Here is a 14,394-nt window from a genome sequence, read left to right on the forward strand (position 1 = left end):
GGGGTTTTTTCAAAAATCATGGTTTTTATTTATAGCAGTTTGATTGAAATGAATTGAAATGCACAATGAAAATAGCATGAATTTTGAACTTTTTTTTACAAATAAACTCGTCATGTGTACATTTAAAATTTTGTTGGGTTACATACTTTATATAATTTAATTATATATATTAATTTACAAATGCCTGTGTTCTTCTCACTGATGCATATTTTTAGTTTTGGCAAGTCGGTAAGTAAGATTCGTTGTGCTTCTTTCCGAAGTGATGGTAAAAGCTATGTCAGACAGGAAACCACAGCAATCACATGAGACCTGCCTTTTAGAGAGACCGACAGAGGCTACCGTACACTAGAGGAACAGAGCATTCGAAGAGAGAAATGAGAGGCTTGTACTGTTATGTTCTTTGGATATTTTCCTTCACAATACAGGTTGGAGCCGGTGAGTATGAATATGCTTACATTTGAACTAAAAAAAGAGTAAAAAAAAAAAAAGAGTGACTGATAATAGTGTTGTTTATGTGTACTCAGTTGTGACAGTAAAAGTTTTCATGTATCTGTGAAGAAGTGTTATGATGGAGATTTGAAATTAATAACTGATTACAATGCTATTTACCTCCCATGATGTTTGCAGATGAGCGATGTTATTTGGTTCCAGAAAAATGTATCCAAAATAAGGAGCGAGATGTTCCATCGTGAGTTTTGTTTTCTTTTTTACCTTGTTACAACCCAGCTCACAAAATTAATTCTTAGAAGTACGTCCAAAGTACATGATATATCTGAGTGTGTACTGTGTGTAATTATTATGTATGTATAAATATACAGACACATGCATGTATATATTGCATGTTTGTGTTCTTAATAGTTGCCCAGCGCTAGAGGAAACATTAAGGGAACGTTCTATTTTATCAAGAGGCTTTGTTAAAGGGGGCATAACATAAACTTGAGTACCTACAGAGTAGTGCTACATCCTTTATATCCCCAAAAAGGTTTTAGTTTTATCATATTTATGAACGAAACAGCTTTATGATTCTCTAAGAACATTCAAAATTTTTAATGTTTTTTTTTTTACTTTGTCCACTTGTGGCATGAGAATCCAACTTTTTAACAGTTTAAACAACTCTGAATGCATAAAAGTGCATGTCACCCCCCTTTGATGACTTTGAGAGAGAATTATAAAAAATATTACCAAAAGTATAAAGGAGAAAGTTTTCCCTTTTTTTGATGTAATAAATGTATGAAATGAACAGGCTTTTTAGCTGTCTAGTAATATTCTATAACGTTTGGAGATAAAAACTGTACTTTTTTTAACAGGTGTATTGAAAAAGGAATGAAAAATTGCTCATCCTCAGCGCCTAGGCTACCAGATAAAAGATATTTCTCTACACTAATTATGTCAGAGGTAAGACTTTTTACTGAAACCACAGACAAAAATCAGTGTTTGAATAATATCATGATCTACAATATGAACAGTTAGTTTTAAGACAGTGGTTACTGTGTGATTGTTTAAAGGTGTTATCAGGTATTTAAGAAACGTAAAAGTTTACATATTTCTTTATCTGAAAAACAGCGCTGCAGTCTATTGTTCTCCTTTAAAAAAGTGCGTTCTGGCCAGAAGTGGGCGTTTCTTAAATTCTGTCCATTTTCAAACCGCTGGGTCTTTCTCAATCACGCAATCAAAATTATCCCCCTGACCTAACCCCCCAAACCTACCCTATAGTTGAAATGTCACCCTCTATTTTGGTACGTGAAACCCGCCCACTGCCATTTTACCCAATTGTGTTTCGTATCCAATCCTGGGTTTTGCACGCTAGGGAAAAACAGAGCATATTTTATTTCAGCGATGGAAGCTGGCAAATGAAAAGGGTCTGAGCAGGAATCTGGCAACCTGCGTGTGCATCAAGTCTGAGTCGGGTGAAAAAAACAATTTCCAATATTTTAAATTTGGACTGTAAAATCTAGTTCAACCACTGTGCCAGTCCTAAATATGGCACTTTTAAAAAGGGCATAAAAAGAAATGTCAGCAGTACAGGAAGATCAATTAGTTCACATGCTGAATTGTGTCTCCACCATTTTATCAGGAAACAGTCAATACAGAAAGAGGTTATATAATCCACATCTCCGATGAAGCGTTACAGAAAAGCAGTAATGGAGAAGGGAACGCGGATTTGATTGTGTCTCTTATCAATAAGACTTTCTTCAGGGTCGACAGCAGTTCAGTCACCAAGGTATGCAGAATCACTGTATTTCTGTCTTTCGAAGACTTGTTTATTTGTGACTAATAAAATGTGAATTTACGGTCTTTGCGCAACGTCTGCGTTTCACAACCCGGCGGTTTCTTCTTTGGATCTTTTGTTATTGTGCCGTTGCCACACAAGGGGAATAACCAAAGTGAATCGGCTCCGATGTTGCACGGGCAAAATGTTTTAGGAGTTTGGCTCGGTAAAAGTGAAGTTCAGAACCTTTCTAAGCCTGTTCACCTCAGATTCATAAACACCAATCAGGTGAGATCATTTCACATCACACTATAACGCACTAAAACACACCGTGGCCCTTGCGGATAAGTCGTTACAATATTTCACTTCTGTAAAAGACTGCTTTTATCATTGCAGAGTGAAAGCGGTATCTGCGTGTACTGGTATCTTGACAAAAATGGCAAAGGTCAGTATGATTTTCACGCCATCAAAAATAAACCTAGTGAAAACGATATCATCCTACACTTCCAGGTCATTCTTAGTTGCATTTGACTGCTACTTTACTTTACTGCTAAACTCTCAAGAAATCAAAGTACCAGGATGCATTCAGACCCTCAATATACTCATACAGCCGTTCTATCATATATCCGTTTTCTATTACTGCGAAAAACTTGTAGAAATGGAAATAAACTCTCAAAGCCATACCTGGCTAGCTCGTACCTTTCTGTGTTGTGTGTTTTGAAACTTCGACATCGCAAGAGCTAAGTTTAAGCGTTGTTCTTTTTAACAATGAAGTTACTCAACCAGTAATCGAAAGAATACAAGTGGATAAAAAGCTGCATTGTCTCTGCAACGCCTGTTTCCTGAGAACGACCCGAGAACTAACATCATAAATTGCAGTTCTCATTTGCATAAATGTTTCTGGATCTGCTTTAATGTACGTACGTGTGTGTTTGTCAGGTAACTGGAGGACAGACGGCTGTAAAACCACCGTCGACAATGGAGACTTTGTATGCAGTTGTAATCATCTGAGCTTTTTTGCAGTGCTCATTGTAAGTGCCACACTCCCCAGTCACCTTATTGTGTTAAACGTCCGCGTTTAAAGGGGTCGTGGATCTCGCTGTTGCAAACTCCCACACTTGCACGTTCGCAAGCGCTTTCACCATCATAACCGAAAGTGCAAACGAGATGCTAACAAGAGATTGCGTGGTGCAGACAGTCGTTGATTGTTTTCTGTGTTTCATTTAATCGCAATTAAATTTACATGATTACAAGAGAAACGACGTGAAGTCAAGCCGCCACTTTGAGCCATCACGATTCCACATGTTTATAAGCCTTGCTAATTTGAATATTCAAAGGATTATCCAACAAAGCGCAACAAAAACAACTGAGCACTCATGTAAACACCAAACAGAGCTCTTTGCACGCTCCTGTGAAATGCTTGGGCGTGAGAGCGACTTAAGGCCCAAAAGAAATCGAAGAACGAACTGAAATCAAAATCAGGCCAAAAGTTAGTTTTGAGTTTGCTTTTGCCTTTCGAGTCGACTCACCAAAGTCAACTTTTTGGGGAGCTCCTTTTTCGGGTTACAACCAAGCTTGTGTCAGCGACGCAGAGTTACGCAAAAAGCAATGCAGAGGAATACAGATCTTCCAAAGCCATGAAAAGAATGAAAGGTAGCGAGCAAATAAATATTACACCGCACTGCTTCGGTCGCTGTTGTTATTCTTTCAAAGCGAATTTAAAAGGTATGCAGTAAATAAACGTAGGTTTTTAATCAAACTTATAGGCTACGTTTGAGCGTCACGTCATGTTTACATTAATCTAAACCCCGCCGAAAACAGCACACCATCGCTCAGCCTTTTCGAACTACTTTCTGCTCTCAAGCGAATAACGAAAAAGAAGTTAGTTTGAAGTATATGCTTTAAACACACCCCTCCAAACATCAGTCCTCTGCTTCTCTTGAAAGCATGCAACAATACAAAAAAATCGGTTGCAAACTAAATGTTTATTCCAAAAATTCAATGTGAGCATATCTCTCGCTGCTCTCTACTAAATTACTTTGCCGTTATATAAAAAAAGAACCTGGACACCTACAAACAAACAAAAACCGTAATAATGTGAGCTTGGTTTTAGCTGAAGGCCAACAAAGTTTTGAGCTCTTACATGTAAAAAAAAAAAAAAAAAAAAGTTCATGACCCCTTTAAATAATCTGTTTAACGGTACTCATGCGAATATGCTCTTTTGTCCTGTTTCTGAAAGAATCCTGAAATCCCTGAAGCGTCCCATATTGTCTCTCTCAACTACATTTCGTACATCGGCTCTTCCCTTTCAATAGCGTTTACAGCGCTGATGATAATTATTTTTTTGTGCCAGAGGTAAGATTTTAAGAGTTTCACAATGCGATCTGCGGCGCAGATATAAAGGCTTATGTTTCACAATTCTCCCCACAGGAAGAAGCAATGCGAGCATTCAATCATCATCCATGTGCAGCTCTCGGGCTCGCTTTTCTTGTTGCACGTCTCTTTCTTGAGCAGCGCGTGGTTTTCAGGCCGTAAAGACACTGATTCATTGTGTCAAGCTCTGGGACTTCTCCTACACTGGTGTCTTTTAGCCACCTTCACTTGGACAGCCATCGAGGGCTTCCACCTGTACCTGCTGCTGGTGCGGGTCTTCAACATCTACATCAAGAAATACCTGCTTAAACTGAGTCTCGTGGGATGGGGTGAGTTCAAATGCACAAATCACACGTAGCTATACTGTTTCTGCATTACCGAATTTAAATTAAATGTAAATATTTACTGTAAAACACAGAATGTCGCGAAACTGGACGAATAAATCAAAAGTCCAGCTGTGTGTTTCATCAAATTGCAATATTATGGAGTAGTGTCTGTGAATATTAACCTTAAAGATCATGAAACCCCCTGTTTCACTACTGGTTAGTTCTCATCACAGGTTTAGAAAATGTGGTCATGGTGCGCTGCAGAGTCGGGGGCGAGGAGTAAGACGACTTTGGTTTCAGACAGTTTCGTTTCGCTGCCTTAGAGTTAAAAATAAATAAATAAATGCACAGCCCTTTGCACTCTGCATTAAAAACACACGCGCTGTTGCACGTCTAGCAACTTCTGAAGCTTATTTTGGCTTGATTGACGGACGCTGACATTGCCAGCGATGACGTGCAACGCAAACACCTCTGGTAAAATTTCAGAAAAGTAGTCTGGAGTTTCAGGACAAACCATTAGCCACTAAACCATGCATTAAAAAAAGCTGATTGCTGTGATCAGCAGTCTGTGCAATTTGATTACATTACTAAGAAACTAAAATTTGGTGTGAAAAGCTGTTTTTTTTTACATCTCATAACTAAACTAACTAAAAAAATAAAATAAAAATTCAAATAAGCATTAAATCAGGGCGTCTTATGGTCTTTCGTTTTCTGATTTAATATCCAATGTAGAAAAATAAGATCTCAACTTTATCATTTTTTTTTAGGTTTAGCAGCAGAAAATGAACACACGGCCTGAATAGTCGATCTTTGCGTGTAAGCGGGAATTAAACAAACCAAGAAAACATTAAACTGTGCCATCATTTAATGTTACTCAGTTCTATGTAACCAAATAATAGGCCTAGTGCTACAGTTGTACGATTCTTATTACAATAGTTTATTGTTATTATTAAAGACACCCTGATTAGCATCCTGTGTTTTAAAAGGCAAACTCAACCCAATCCTGAATAGCACACCAGGAAGAACAGAAAACTTTTTTATTACAAGCTTATTTTATTGCATTAATCTTTCCTGCAGGTGTGCCCACCATTACAGTAATAATATGCTGCGCGACTAAAGTGTACGGCAAATATACCTTTTACACGAGTGACGAAAACTCAACAATCACACCTCTGTAAGTCCAATCTATTCAAAGCACGCCGCACTTTTACTTCATCATCTCTCAGGCCTGTAACAGAAGTGTTTTATTGACTTCTTCTCCTTCAGATGCTGGATAACCACACAGATCGTGAGCTACATCACCGTTAACGGTTACCTGGGGCTGGTGATGCTCTTTAACATCGTTATGCTGGGGGTGGTGCTGGTTAAGATGCACAGGCTGAGGGCACAATCTCTTCAGGCTAAAGACCATCAGAGGAAGGTTTGGAAAGAGTGGGTGTCCCTCCTCGGGCTCAGCTGCGTTCTAGGAGTACCCTGGGCAATGGCTTTCTCCACCCACGGCCCCTTGAGCCTCCCTGCGCTCTACGTTTTCACCATTCTCAACAGTTTACAGGGTAAGAACTTGCAACAAAAGCAGGCTCACGCATTACTGTCACGAATACTGCAGTCCCGTCACTTTTTAGAAGAAGGAAATGGGAGACAAAACTCAAAAAATAGGCAACTTTTTTCACAGATGTTTAGTCGCACATTGAATAGCGAAACCTTTAAGATGAACCTCTAAATTTCTGTTTAGCTGCCCCTACGTGACGCGGATTGGTGTATTTGATATTTGGATGAAATCTGAGAGCTACACAGACAGTAATAGGGTGTGGGTCCTCTGGCTGAACCGATTCACAAAATTACTCATGGTTTCTAAACACTTGAAACCAGCGTCATCAAGTCATTTTCAGGGGAAGTTGCTAAATGCGTTGTGACATCACTGCACAATATCGAACACAAAACTGTTACTGTGTAGCATACACTGCAAAGATTACCCAACCCAATATTTACATGAATATATTTAAACACCCCCTGTGGCGTATGAACGGGGGAAATGGCGATGCGTATTAAACAAACTGACTGGCCGTCTCAGCACAAAATATGAGAAGTGGCCGCTGCTGGCTGCAGGAAGTGGCTGGCACTAAAACCAGGCCTAAGCTGACGCTAAAACTTGGAAATGGGAGGGGGCTACTTATTTAAGGGAGCTATAGGAGCAGGTAATTTCTTAAAAGGGCCGGTTTCCCGGATAAGAACTTGATCAAGCCAGGACTAGGTCTTTGCAAACAAACAAACAAGTGGTTTGTTGCCATATATCATTTGTGAAAAATAGATTTTATTTACATATTCACAGCTTCTATGTGTCGTTTTGGATAAGATCAGATTCACCCACCCAGTTAACTCCCAGTTAACACATATACAGTGCGTACTGCCAAACAGATAACAGATTAACAATTTTGGATACAAATCAAACAGTTCATTTGACAAATATATATGTGTGTGTGTCTGTCTCTGTGTGTGTGTGTGTGTGTGTGTGTGTGTGTGTGTGTGTGTGTGTGTGTGTGTGTGTGTGTGTGTGTGTGTGTGTGTGTGTGTGTGTGTTTGGTTTATATGTACACTGGTGGGGACTTAAACCTGCATACACACAGACTCATGGGGACCCGACCTAAGCTGAGGTCCCCATGGGTACAAAAGCTTATAAATCATAAAACAAGAACTGTTATAGCAAGACGAAAAATTATCAAAAAGATTGGATTGGTACTTATTTATTAGAAACTAGCACTAGCACTAGCACTACTACTAGAACTTATGTATAGTAATGGAAACGATACTAGTATCTAAAAAATAAGTACTAGTAACATGGAAATTAGTTAAAAAGGAAAAAAGGTAAGATTCTACATTCTACATATTCCACATTTAAGCAGTCGAACGGCCATATATCTACGGGTATTTGGACAAAGCCTTGCTAGCGCTGCTCAAAACACAACATGCTAGCGACACCTGCTGGTCAAAACCGTGCAATGCAACGAGAGCTAGTCACCGGACGAAATAGTTATTGGTCATAACCTTTTACAGAACAACAGCACGTTCGTGAAAATGACATACAAAATGTATATAGCCTGTTATAAAATGTAATAGCCTATTAAAAATGTATTCTAGAAATAAATAATCAGATCCGAGATCCATTTCACCAGATTAAACGAACGCCACTGACTGTAAAGAGTGTTTCTGACATTAATAGACGACGACGTTTTATATGATTTTTCACTCATACACTGATACTAGTGATTTTTAAAGAGTGGTATACACTAAAATTAATTTCCGAAGTAAATTGGGCATTACATTTTCACTACTTGTCATCAAATACCTTGTGACTTGCTACAAGAAATACTACAAGAGATCTATTAAAACAGTTTAACATTATTAAGAGTACACTGTTCCTGTCATGTGAGTGTGACGTTTGTACAGGAAGACATAAGTATAATAATAAATAAATAGTGAATATATATATATATATATATATATATATATATATATATATATATATATATATATATATATATATATATATATATTCACTATTTATTTTATTTATTTATTTATTTTATTTATTTTTTGACATTGTTCATCCAATCAACTCAAAGCAAATCTATTTCTTCACTTTATGATATAAGCGACAATATTATTTTGTCTAAATCTGCACATTCAAGTGCTTATTTGATTTGAGTGGAATTTTAACTCTAAATCTGCATTGTGAAGTAAAAGCTCCTGATTCAAAAATACATACTGTCTGACATTAATATCGTCCTTTTCGTCTTGTAGGTCTCTTTATTTTCTTGTGGTTTCTGACTCTCACGTGTCAAGCACAGAAAGAGAAGCACAGCTCCTCAAAAGGCACCATTCAGGTCAGCTTCAACAGCAATGACGACATTGTTAATGCGAGATAGCCCACAGCTGATCGGTCACATGACACCAAATCTTCATTCCAGTTATTTCGTCTTATTATTTTACTCACTTAGAGCTTTGTAATTTTCTAACTGTGGTCTGCAGAGACCCAGGGGACTGCACAGGGGCGCTAGAGGGCATCTGCATTCAGTGTTATGGAAATATTTATTTCTAAATGTGATTATGTGACATTTTTATCGCCTCTATCAGCTTCCTGCTGGCTGTTGAGACACTGCTCTGTATAAAGCATGTTAATAAAAATGCTACAAAATAAATCCTAAACAAAATTAATGTTTCCTAAACAAATTAATTTACTTTTACCGTTGCCCTAAAATTTATTTTTAATATATGCATTATTTATGTTTTGTCTTTTTTATTAAACGTATGCAGTCAATGGACCTTTATAAAATAAAATATATTGTTTTATATTTTTGAAAGGTTATCATATTTGGGGGTGATTGCAGTTAAATGAAAGCCTGTCCAATAAAAGCACAACTTTAATTAATATGCAGTCAGATGCAAGTTTGGCACCACCTAGTGTTTAGAAAGCATAATTCATAAAATCCTATTTTTTCAACCCCAGATAAATAAATAAAATATATAAATATAATAAAAACACAAACAAGACAAACATTTACTTTAAAAATTTTATGAAAATACCAATGTGAGGAAAATTGAGATACAAAATTTTATCAATGGTAATATTACAAAAAGTATAAAAAGAAAGTGCACAAAAACTTCTTTACAGCATTAATTGTACAGACAGCTTTGAATAAATAGCATAAGTTAAAAATGACAAATTAACGTAATGAAATGATCAGCTAAATCTCTGGTAAGGCACATTGACTGAGAATGTGCCACATTAATAGTTAAAAACATTTTTCCCTGAAATTTAACGACATCTTGTATTTGCCCTCATGCATTTTAAGAACAAGAGCTCAAAGCCAACGTTAAAGCTGACTCAAAGTATTGCTGGTGAATAAAAACAAACATTCATTCAAATAATACACTGAAATACAACCGAAATATCGAACCTCCAAATCCAATTACAAACTCCATAATATTGCTGAATTTTTGTTTCCCCCCAAAAAAGGCAATTCTGTCATATTTCAATTAATCCAAATCACAAAAAAAAAAAAAAAAACATACAAAAGGCTGCAGTCAATACATCAAGACTGAAAGACTGTACAATTTCATCCGCGATTACTTTTAGTTTACAATATCGAAACATGGAAAAAACGTGGTAAAAACACAGTGTAAAGCCTGGTCGGAAATTCATCAATATCTCTTGCTTCCTGTATTATAACACTCTCATACAACAACGAAACTAAATAAAAACACAAACACCACCAACAGTCATAAAACCGATCATGCCTACAAATACATTACGCATGCTTTCATATGCCGTTGTGTAAATGATAACCGTTTAAATACTCTGATAATGTATTTTTTTTGCATCTTGGTTTTTAAAAACATTTACAAACCCGTAACCGTTTTTAAATAATCGAGCGACATCTTTATGCCAAACCAGAATGAAAAAGAGATTTTACAAGCACGTGTCCAAAAGCTGAGGTGAATTCACATTGTGAAATATCGTGCCCGAGAACCCTAGTCGGAAAATGCATGTGTGTGTGTGCGTGCGTGAGAGATATAACAGACCACAGTTGAACTCGAATCAGAGCAGAAGTCTGCAAGGCTGAGTAAAATATTGTATTTGCTTAAAAGTACACCCATCTCATTTAATGCCTCGGCTATAATGTTAGATACAGCACTTTACATTATTCATCTGTAACCCGTCAAACTAAATGCCAAATAGAAGTGTTTGGTGCACTGGTATGGAAAATAAGATTATATTTACAAAACACTGGTAACTCCAAAAAAATAAAAATAAAAAAATTACAGTAATAAAAATGGATTACATTAAATTTTCTAACTCAGACCTATAAATATGTCCTAATGCCCAATTTTTTCTCCTTTTCTGTTATATATAAAAAAGGGTACAAAAATTAAATTTTACAAAAAGAGTCATTATAAAAAATAAAAATAAAAGGGAAAACTCAACTCATACACAGTAATCTAACAAAGGGAAGATATCAGAGTCTACCACTGGAGACAGAGCTATGAGGGCCTCGAAGAGACATTTTAGGGGGTTTCAGCCGGATCACCATGCCTCCTTTATGTCCTCTGGAAGAGGGGAAGGATGTGTTTGTGAGATCTGAGAGTCTGAGGGTGCCGCCAGAGCCGGACGCTTCTTGTTACAGCAAGGCTTGAAGAGACGGGGATCGATGATCACCTCGCCGAAACGGCCCTTGTAGACGATCCCACAACACACCTTCTGCCTGAAACGTTGAACAGAAGTGTCGTTGATCAGCTCGACAACTAGCAAGTCTAGAAACGTGCATTAGAGAAAAAGGAGGAAAGCGGTACCTCTTCCAGTAGGACAGGTCGAGAAAGGAGAACCCGGAGGGGTTTGGACGCCTCTGCTTGGTCTCGATGTCTGACCCGTCATCAGACTGATTACTGTGGCTGGGAGACTGAGAGGGAGACATACTGGATGTGGTGCTGTGGGCATCCGAGTCTGTAAAGACACGGCCGCAAACATTAATGACCATTCTACAAAATACAGACGCATTTCTCCACTTCCAAAAACTTACTGTATAAGTACATAAAGTGTCTCATTAGATTTGTAACTTATTAATCATAGCACTTAAATACACTGAAAAAAAAAAAAAAAATACACATGCATTTTTTATTTTTATAGAAAACCAGGTAAAAGGTATTTATTTATGTTTTTAGTATTTTTCTGTTACATTTATTTTTTGTTAGCTTTCACAGAAAGTACTAAAAATAATTAACTAAAAAAAATGCATAATCAAAAATGAACTAAATTAAAAACGCTCAATTACTAAATCTTTCAAATTAAAGTAAACACGCGGTTTGAAAAACACACACACACCAAAAAAAAAAAAACACTCACTTTGTCTTTTGAATTTATGAAGCTTTTTCAGTTTACTTTTCTTCTTTCCATCAATGTTTTTGACTTTCTTGGGTTTGGTCAGCTTGAAGCCGGGTCCTGCCCTGGCATCCACCACCTTGTGGGGGGGGATACGTTAAATATTGCTCACAATAGCTGCGGGGAAACTCATCATTTCCACTGAAAGCAACTTAACGCTCTCTTACATGGTTCCAGTTTTTCTTTGATCCATGAGGTAATTTCTTCCAGCGTTTCACCAGCAGCACACAAGCATTGCAGATGTCTCCAACTCGATCCTCTGACAGACTACCAAACATAATCAACATGAAAAAAAAGAAGGAATCAGCTTGGACAATTTAATCACTCCGATTGAGAAATAAAAGTATAAATATTTGACTTAAATTATTTCCTTCATTTTGGAACCCCAATTTCGATGGGATTATCCAACATATTACCATTTACTCGTCTGATCCCATTAGGACTGGCTCCAAACCGTGAACTAAATTCCACCAGCACTCCTTTAGGAAATAGGGGGGAAAACACTCACCCGAAGCAGAGCCTGAAGTTTTCCTCGTATCTGCTGCTGTCCGTGAACCGAGAACTGGACGACTTGGTTTTGCAAATACAACAGCCCTCGTTGCTGCGGTAAATCTTGGATTTGTGGAAGCCGAACATCTCGACGGGCTCTGGACGTGAACGGAGAGCGTCATTAAAACAAAGGTCTCACGCACGCTTCGCGCGGGGGATCGAGGGGGCGGTCACGGGAATTCGTATCTTGCGCTCAATTTCACGCGGTTCGTTAACGTTGCGGGAGTCGCGCAGAAACGTCGAATCACGAGCGTGCGTCTGGAAGCGTGCGCGCGTTCGCTTTGAATCCGTCGCGTCTGCTGCAATGACCTACTTTTGATGTTTGACAAAAGCCTTTCGCCGCAGCCACCTTTAACACATGACCGTGGACTTGCGAGGAAAAAAAACACACACGGACGTAAACAACGGCAGCGTGCGCGCGCTCTGAAATGGTTAATTTGGAAATCCTACAAATTATGATAATGGGATTTGTGCGATAATTGAAGACGAAAAAAAAAAAAAAAAAACACTGAACAGGAATGATCTATTTAAGCGAATAAACAACTAAAAAAAAATATCTCGCGAATCTTTACTTGATTTTTGAATGTTTTACATTTGCTTCCAATTATGATGATTCCTTCAGGGATTGTGACAATGCTGGTGTCAGCGAAAGCGGTCGTAAAATCGAAAGTGCAATTAAACGGGCGCCTCGTTTAAGTTTAAGACACGGAAAAGCTAAAACTCGTATCTGAACACAGATATTGAGGTTATAACGCTTTTAAAAACGCCTCTCGGGCGTTCTGGGGGCATAACAGAACGCACGCGGCGCGCTCGATACATCAACGCAGACGCGCGAACGTCTGAAAAACCACATCAAACATGACACAAGCCACTCGTTCACGAAGACCTCACACACCACAAAATAATTATTCGGCGAAATGGCGACAAACGCCGTTTATTTCGCGTTGGTTCATTCGCGCCGTTTGCGTCTATGGAAACCAAGAGGGGGGAAAGGGCAACGTTGAGGTTACGCAGGGGGAGATCTGTCGTAAATTAACATTTACGCGAGTTCTTAAACCTAACGCCGGCGAAGTTGTTTCTAAACAACATACGAAGGGTATTTCAGTTAAAAATCCAGTTTAACGCCAACGTCTCGCTCGTCTAAACTTTCACACAGCGCGAGAGCGCCAAAACGCGCGTCCCATTAACAATAACAGCTAGCCCGTTAGCACGCGACCATGCCACGCTCCACGCACAAGCGCGCAAAGCTCCATTGTTGATGTAAATAACCGAACTGCAAAAGCACTAACATCGCGCGCACGCCGCGCTACACGCTCCAGGGCCGCCAATGCGTACGATTAAAACGAAATGCTGCGTTCGTACTGCTAGTTCGTAACAATAACAAAGGACTTACCGTCAGAAACTTTGAATTCCGTCCGTTTTACTCGTCTGCACTGCGCATGCCTTACTACGGCCACACGCACATACACAGATGAATGGTGGGGGCGGGGCCTGCGTACAAACATTGAGTAAAGGGGTTTGTCGGAGGAAGACCATATAAGGAGCGCAGACGCCAAGTTTGAACGTTCTTTCAACCAATCGCAGCGCTGCGCTCTTTTGCCATTTAAGAATGTTGCATCCGGGGAAGTACACGGAGGAGTCCCGTCTCGCACGTATTGTTCGTCCTGTTCTGACTTGAATGTGAGTGAATGGACCCACTCCCCAAAATACTGTCGCTCGAATGCCTCAAATACGCTACTTTTTGTATTATATTAGCACAATGTACATTGGATAAAATTGTACTATAATGTATCTTTCTGATGATGTTTTTATTATGTCTGAGTTAGTGAAAGGCAGTCGCCTTTTTGTAAGAGATACCGCATTCGTTATTCAGTTAAATGCAATATATACCTCTTGTAAGTGATATTAGTCTTAAAATAGGTTATTGGCACATTCACGAGCCCCTTTCATCTACATCTATCTGTCTATTTATTTATCTATATATCTAGATAGATAAAATACCA

The 14,394-nt window shown here is 38.4% G+C and overlaps 2 protein-coding genes across 2 annotated transcripts; one reads left to right on the forward strand and one right to left on the reverse strand.

Annotated features, from left to right (window-relative positions):
* Window positions 1-61: 61 nt before the first annotated feature.
* adgrg3 (adhesion G protein-coupled receptor G3) lies at window positions 62-9,116 on the forward strand. Its single transcript, XM_043243380.1, has 12 exons — window positions 62-435; window positions 628-688; window positions 1,308-1,395; window positions 2,075-2,221; window positions 2,372-2,497; window positions 2,606-2,654; window positions 3,149-3,240; window positions 4,449-4,564; window positions 4,640-4,911; window positions 5,986-6,082; window positions 6,175-6,461; window positions 8,707-9,116. Exons 1-12 carry the CDS (start codon window positions 375-377, stop codon window positions 8,829-8,831), a joined length of 1,521 nt encoding a protein of 506 aa, XP_043099315.1. The 5' UTR covers window positions 62-374; the 3' UTR covers window positions 8,832-9,116.
* Window positions 9,117-9,465: 349 nt separating this feature from the next.
* sinhcafl (SIN3-HDAC complex associated factor, like) lies at window positions 9,466-13,924 on the reverse strand. The gene is made up of 6 exons (XM_043243381.1): window positions 13,785-13,924; window positions 12,351-12,489; window positions 12,010-12,109; window positions 11,807-11,921; window positions 11,257-11,407; window positions 9,466-11,168 (listed from the first exon to the last, which is right to left on the reverse strand). The coding sequence occupies exons 1-6, from the start codon at window positions 13,894-13,896 to the stop codon at window positions 10,991-10,993; spliced, it is 795 nt and encodes a 264-aa protein (XP_043099316.1). The 5' UTR covers window positions 13,897-13,924; the 3' UTR covers window positions 9,466-10,990.
* Between the last annotated feature and the right edge of the window lie 470 nt (window positions 13,925-14,394).

Source organism: Puntigrus tetrazona, chromosome 7, assembly GCF_018831695.1.
Source record: "Puntigrus tetrazona isolate hp1 chromosome 7, ASM1883169v1, whole genome shotgun sequence".
NCBI lineage: Eukaryota > Metazoa > Chordata > Actinopteri > Cypriniformes > Cyprinidae > Puntigrus > Puntigrus tetrazona.

Bases quoted from the DNA above. Each gene is read 5' to 3' on its own strand.
- adgrg3 (XM_043243380.1), top strand. From the start codon at position 375: ATGAGAGGCTTGTACTGTTATGTTCTTTGGATATTTTCCTTCACAATA. The intron at 436-627 runs GTGAGTATGAAT...TGATGTTTGCAG, and splicing joins CACAATACAGGTTGGAGCCG to ATGAGCGATGTTATTTGGTT. The intron at 2,655-3,148 runs GTCAGTATGATT...TGTGTTTGTCAG, and splicing joins TCTTGACAAAAATGGCAAAG to GTAACTGGAGGACAGACGGC.
- sinhcafl (XM_043243381.1), bottom strand. From the start codon at position 13,896: ATGTTTGTACGCAGGCCCCGCCCCCACCATTCATCTGTGTATGTGCGT. The intron at 12,490-13,784 runs GTAAGTCCTTTG...GTTCACGTCCAG, and splicing joins GGAATTCAAAGTTTCTGACG to AGCCCGTCGAGATGTTCGGC. The intron at 12,110-12,350 runs GTGAGTGTTTTC...TATGTTTGGTAG, and splicing joins AACTTCAGGCTCTGCTTCGG to TCTGTCAGAGGATCGAGTTG.